This window comes from Glycine max, chromosome 18 (assembly GCF_000004515.6).
Source record: "Glycine max cultivar Williams 82 chromosome 18, Glycine_max_v4.0, whole genome shotgun sequence".
NCBI lineage: Eukaryota > Viridiplantae > Streptophyta > Magnoliopsida > Fabales > Fabaceae > Glycine > Glycine max.
Window position 1 is genome coordinate 3,509,728 of NC_038254.2, and position 7,117 is coordinate 3,516,844.

General features: G+C 36.2%; 1 protein-coding gene across 1 annotated transcript; it reads right to left on the minus strand.

The window, feature by feature from the left end:
* Window positions 1-537: 537 nt before the first annotated feature.
* On the minus strand, window positions 538-5,976 carry LOC100776683 (NADH dehydrogenase [ubiquinone] iron-sulfur protein 1, mitochondrial). Its single transcript, XM_003552963.5, has 5 exons — window positions 5,447-5,976; window positions 4,200-4,446; window positions 3,726-4,020; window positions 2,314-2,688; window positions 538-1,702 (listed from the first exon to the last, which is right to left on the minus strand). Exons 1-5 carry the CDS (start codon window positions 5,871-5,873, stop codon window positions 806-808), a joined length of 2,241 nt encoding a protein of 746 aa, XP_003553011.1. The 5' UTR covers window positions 5,874-5,976; the 3' UTR covers window positions 538-805.
* Between the last annotated feature and the right edge of the window lie 1,141 nt (window positions 5,977-7,117).

Consider the following 7,117-nt stretch of genomic DNA (forward strand, 5'->3'; position numbering starts at 1 on the left):
AAAATTATTATAATAGTCAATTTTTAACAAATTTACTCTGTATGACAATTATAATTAAATGACAATATAAAATACTTTCATATTATCAGTACATTTTAATTAAATTCATTTGATGAGCCTCGTTTTTACCGTTCATAATCACCTTTGTTTTATAAATGTAAAGAATTCATGAAAAGAAACATACAACTGCTGAAGAATAAAACAGCGAGACCGTGAGAAACTAGAGCTGCACTTGAGAATCCAACTTTGACCTCAAAATGGCCTGTTCACAGCATGATAAATAAGATGAAAATCATAAATCAAGAATAAAGTGACATTTTGATATAGTTAGAACTCTGTCAACACTTCTACCAAATTCCCAAATTTTCAAATGTAATCTTGGACTAAAGGATTTGAAAGTTCCAACTCATTTTTCAATTTGCCACTTCTATCTTTCTGTCGCAGTTCCCCCCTTCGGTACCCTAGCACGTCAAATTTACCTTGGGCTTAAACTTTTCAACCTTGTATACAGCAACAGTAAATAATTTGCAACAAGAATTTGACTTTGCAATTTCCTGGCTATGGAAAATTGATGAGACGAGTAAACCTTCACAATCAGTCGGATAACTCAAATTTTACATGGCAACAGTTCTAAAAAGTGGTGCTTTCACACCGCATATTACAAATGGAAACAGATAAATCCTAGTTTTAATTTATTGGATACTTCAAACATCCAATAAGTTTTGGGCAAGCAAAGTCTTGCATGGCCAGGAAAGGAAAAACGTGAATCTTCATTATTGAAACCAAAAAATAAAAAATCCATGTTTCACTTCAACAGCATGGCACTGCATTGTGCCATTATCTTTGATGCCCTGGTAATGGCATCAGTCATATAGAAATTCTCAACTACAGTCCCGAATGGGGTGGTGTCCACCTTCTCAGAGAAGGTTGGTCTGAGTGAAGATGGCAATGTGGCCGGTTCTCTCTCATCCATGTTCACAAGGTTTGGGGCTACAGTACTGATTCGGGCACGAACGGCCCCAATTGTATCATAGGGCAAAGGCACTCCTGCCACCTCAGATAGAGCTCGAATTATCTTCCAATCATCTCTGGAGTCACCAACTGTTGGAACTGCAGGCAATGTTTGTTGCGTGCATCCGTCGGTATTTTCATAGGTTCCTTCCTTCTCACTGAATGCTGCTGCTGGCAAAATAAAATTTGCTCGATAAACACTCTTGTCACCATGGTGACCTTGATAAACAACAAAAGCATCATCTGGGATCTTGTCTAAGTTTACATCATCAGCACCCATCAAATATACAAATTTTGCAGACTCAAGGCTTTTCTCAGATTGTGGAACAAGTCCAAGGTCAAGGGCAGCAGCCTGGGCAGCATGGAGAAGTAAAACATTAAGGCCATTCCAGTCAGGTCTGACAACATTTGCTTTTTGCGCAATGGTTTCAACAGCGGCAAAAATTGCATCCTGGTCCTTCCTCTCAAAAACCCCAGCACCAACAATGATAACAGGGTTTTTGGCATTCGAGAGTGTCTTGAAAAATGGGTGGCGACCCTCAGCAATTTCGAGAAGTGTTTGAGGGCCAGTACCAAGATGTTTGTGGTCATAGTTGAAATCAGTAGCAGGCCCAATGTACCCAACTTTGGCTTGGTTTGCTCTGACAGTCTTGCGTATTCTGGCATTAACCATGGCAGCTTCCACCCGTGGCTGCAAATTTGAGAATGAACACATAAGATAATCAAAGACACCAGAAGCAACAAATAAGTATGCATACATAGAGAGGACCCCAGACCTATGTATAACTAGCATATGAGCTCAGTCAAAAACACAAAATACTTTAAGAAAGTTTAAATTGTTGAATAACAAAAGCTCCTCCATGCCATAAAGTATAAAAGCCCCAAAACAACAGTTCTCAAAATCAAATCCAGTGCAAAAGATACAGGATATTGCTAAACAATTTATTGATAGGAAAATACCATTTTCTACAGCTGCATGTCATTGTAAGACTTCAGACTGACCTCTTATAGCTGTTGTCATCAGAGTATAAAGAGAGAACTGAAGGTATCCAAGGGTAGTGATAACAGAATAGAATAAAAACCTAGGATCCCTAATTTGTTAACAAGCCAAAAAAATATGAAAAATCAACAAAAAGTCATAGACCTTGTAGAATACTTAATTTTACATAAGTGAATTGCTAAATAATTATGGGATGAAGTACTTAAGAAAAATTATTTAGTCTAACACAGGAATCATTTGACCATCTGTAACATTAAAAAACAGACATTATTAAAATACATTAGAGAGATAATGAGATATACCTGGGTACCAACCAACAGGAAGGCATCCGCTTTTTCAAGACCAGCAATGCTAGTATTCATAATATATCCGGATCTGAAATCAGCATTAGTATTTACACCAATGCCTTCACCCCATACATCATTTGACCCCATCCTATTTATGAAATCTTTTAGTGCAATCATGGACTCAGCATCCGAAAGTTTGCCAGCTATGCCAACAATTTCTTCCGGTTTAACTTGGTGGGCAATCTCTGCTACCACAGCAAGTGCATCACGCCAGTTAACAGGCTTAAAGCGTCCATCAGAACCACGTATCATGGGATCATTTAACCTTTGCCTTTTCAAACCATCATAACAAAAGCGGGTTTTATCCGAAATCCATTCTTCATTTATCTCCTGCAATGGGCAAGCAGAACAAGCTTTAAAAATAGCAAACTATGGAAAGAAGCCAACCTCTTCTATCCCTAAGAAGTTTTTTTTTCTTTTTTGGAAAAAGAGAGAGATCTTCCTAATGGTAATAGCTCTAAGTTTTCCCAAAAGCACAAACATATAATTTTTTTTTCCCAAATTAAGCATTAGAAAGGCAATCCAGAAAGTGATAAATGAAACCCCTTGGTCCCAAAAGATCAATCCTTACAGGGACTCCTCACTAGTTGCTCATTTAATTACAATGTGGATCCAATTAAAAAACAGATTTGGATTCTATCACGTGAGCTTTTCGCATGAAATATTAATATGGAGAAAGGCAAAAAATATTTGTAGCACAATTTGCGGGGTCCTATACAGTAGATGTGGGACTCTGTGCAGCCTTCTCTCCACATTGCCCTATCTTTGGCAAATTAAAATGAGAGGATCTCAATAACTGTAATGATACATTAACATTTTATAACAATATAGTCAAGGTGAGTTGAATATCATCACTCTTCATAAAGCAACTACCTAAGAAATTAAGATAAAAAAATATATATCATCAATTTTGAGTACTACATATATAGTTCCTTTAACCATGTGTAATGTGTTTCAGAGGTTGCTGGTAAATATAAAGTTTTGAAAACCATCTTGCTTATGCCATAAAAGTAACTGCCATACAACAACAAAAGCCGTATCCCACTAGGATGAAAAGTAGTAACTGTCATAATGCAATGAAAAAAAACTACAGTCAAATAAATAATAGATCAAGGCAAAAATTCATCAGAATATTGTTTTGGTAAAGCATCAATTCCTATTAAGTTTTAGATCAACTTAGTGAACAACAATTCCATTTTCCAAATAAACTCATACCATGAAAACAAGGGAGAAGTACTTCTTAAGCACCAGTAACCACGGGACAACAGTTTTTCTTGCAGAAATTAAATAATTTTAAAAACCACAAAGCAAATTGAAGCCTCAGAAATCCCAAACAGTTCAACAAAACATTTCCATGAGAATCTAACCTCATTTAAACGAGGAACAATGCGCATCACTTCAGGTCCTCTGCTATCAATTCGAATATTGGATCCAACCGCATCAGTAACATCAATTGTCTCTGTGCCCTTCAACTCCCAATTTCGGGCTTTAAATGCAAAAGGTTTTGAAGTGAGAGCTCCCACGGGACAGATATCTATGACATTTCCAGAAAGCTCACTTGTCAAAAGTTTTTCAACATATGTTCCAATCTCCTCTCCACTTCCACGACCTAACATGCCAAGATCCTGAACCCCAGCAACCTCTGTTGCAAATCTAACACATCTGTTGGAAGAAAGAAACATTCCACCAGAGCCCTTTCAGGCACTCAGATTAAAGTAATTGATATTTTTCTAAGAAATAAGTCATAATATGATTTCCAATGTGTAGCATGTTTAATAAAATCTGCATTCACAATAATCAGGTTTACAGGGGGAAAAAAGAAAGTTTAGTCCAATATTGACCTTGTACATTGAATGCACCGAGTCATCACAGTCTTCACCAGAGGTCCAAGATTTTTATCAACCACAGATCTCTTCACTTCAGTGAACCGTCCACGATCAGAGCCAAATGCCATTGACTGATCCTGAAGATCACATTCTCCACCCTGATCACAAATTGGGCAATCTAATGGATGATTCATCAATAAAAACTCCATCACTCCTTCTCTAGCCTTCTTTGCCACAGGTGTGTCAGTCTTAATTTTCATCCCTAAAGATGAGCATCTCATTAGATTACATCTTTAACAAGAATCATAGCAATAACTGGTTAAAAACCTCATTAGAACAAAATCCAAGGATGCTTATCTGTTTTTGTGTGCATAAGTGTATATGAATACTGCATGAGTATACAACTAAGATCTTATAGAAAACGAAGATACCATCAGCAAAACCAACTGACAAATTGTAATTTAATCTCAAAATGTCTCCAGAATTTAAAAAATAACAAATTATATTTCAAATGGAAAAGACAGAGTAGAAACCCAAAAATAATGAAACTATGCAAAGTATTTAACATAAAAACTGCCAAATTAGCAACAAACCAAACATAACAGATTACACTATCATCCAATCACAAATATTGTCATGTACGATAAGTTTGTTGACTTTTACAATAACTACCTTCAAATTCATCATACCATGATTTCAGATCGATTGACAGACCCAAATAAAATTTAGACAAACAGTGCATAGAAATTAAACTCTACTACATAGCACATAAATGTCATCTGGGCAACTTAATGATGTACTAAAATCAAATATAACTCGATTGAATTTCACTAGCATCACCATTATCCACAAACTACAATGTGCAAATAACATAAACCAATCAAAACTCATAACTACTACAACGAATTAGAAATCTGAACATAACAGGAAGAAACCAGACAGTCATCAACTAAGATCGATAATGTCCATCTAAAATCCTATCTATGCTATGGAAACCAAACAAAGAACAATTCATCAAATTAAAACAAATGCAGAATCCTTCTAATCACCAACAATATCAAACTCTAACGAACTAAATGTCCATCTAAAATCCTATGCTGTGGAAACCAAACAAAGAACAATTCATCAAATTAACACAAATCAGAGTATGCAGAATCTCTCTAAACACCAACAACAACATCAAACTCTAACGAACTAAATCACCAACCTATCAGATAATCACAAAAAACAGACACCAAAATCAGGAAATGGAAGAGGCTAACCAGGAAGAGCGGGCATGGCGCAAGAGGCGACGGGTTTGGGCGATTTCTCGACCTCGACGAGGCACATGCGGCAATTGCCGGCGATGGAGAGTCTGCTGTGATAGCAGAACCTCGGGATGTCGACGCCGGCGACCTCGCAGGCCTGAAGAACGGTCATTCCCTTGGGGATTTTCACGGGGTAGCCGTCCACGAAAACCTCGATGGAGTCCTCGGGGTTTGGGAAGTGGACGCGGGCGCCGGCGAGCGGAGTCCGCGGCGGGAGATCGGCAGGCGGCGGCTGCTCCGGATGCGCGGCGGTGGCTTCGGGATTCCGAAGCTGGGGCTTGGAGACGATGGTTCGGAGGAGGAAGGTGCTAGGGTTTTGGGAACCGAAGAGGAGCCTTGATGTGGGTCTCACGGCCTTCGAAGCTAACAAAGCCAACCCCATTTTTCTTCTTCTCCGATTCGCTTTCTCTTTTCTTTCGATAGATTTTGACTTTGTTTAGAGAGGGATTTGGGGATGCAACGTTGAAGCTGCAAAGTGAGAGAGTGTGTTTGGCTGAAGAACAAAATGGTCTTTCAGATATGGGTGGGTGGGCTGACCCGACGAGCTATTTGGGTTTGACCCGAACCGAAAATTTTAATAAATGGTTGAAAATGAATGACAACTGCCATTTCAATGTTAAAAAATGAAGTTACTAGATATCTTTGGGAGGAAGGCCCACTAACAACTGATTTTTTTTTCCTTAATACAACAAACTAAAAACCAAAACGGCATAGCGTTTATATAATAAATACTGATTTGGGGTCATTATATAATAAATGCAAAAATATTTATTAGTTTTATCAATAATTAATAATGTTTTTTTAATATAAAAAATAAATATCTAATACATCAAGACCAATAAAAATGATTTCATTGGTTAATTTTAATTATTAATATTATAAATTTTAATTTAATTCCAAAATTACTCATAACATTAAATGGGTGTAGTGGTGATTAATGTTCAAAAGATAATTTTTCAACGAATGGATATAATTTGTTTGGTTAGTAGTTCAATAAATACATCAACTTTCATCGAAAGTGAGTGCATATTATTAATAGGTGTCACAATTAATCAAGGAAAAAAATTAACAATTAATACACTTAAACAGTAGTCCTATATTAATTAAGATCCAAAAAATATTTTATTTTGTTTATTATATAAAGGACAGAAGATAATATTTGTTATGAATATGACCATACTTTGAGTAGGGTTTCCACTTACTAATATCTTTTTTTTTTATATATATAAGACTTAAATTTGAGATTTTGTTTAAAAAATTTAAACATATGACATATTGATAATATATGCACGGGTTTTACATCATTTAATTACATATGCAAGTTAGCTAACTTATTTTTAAAGTCATTCCTAAGATAGTTTGATTGATTGGGTAAAGTTTTTTTTACGGAGAGTGCCTACTTATTAGAATCTATATATATCATGTCTACTGCAGTTCAATTAAGTAGCGTTTTATTTCTATAGTACTGCTAACAATCAACCATCTTACTGTAAAAATTGGATGGGTCCTATTTATGGTCATTGGAGCCTCCTAAGAAGATATATTAAATTTATCAAGTTGTTCCAAAGGATCAAAACGATCACTTATTAATGGAATTCCTTGTGTTGACTCTCTGTAACATATTTG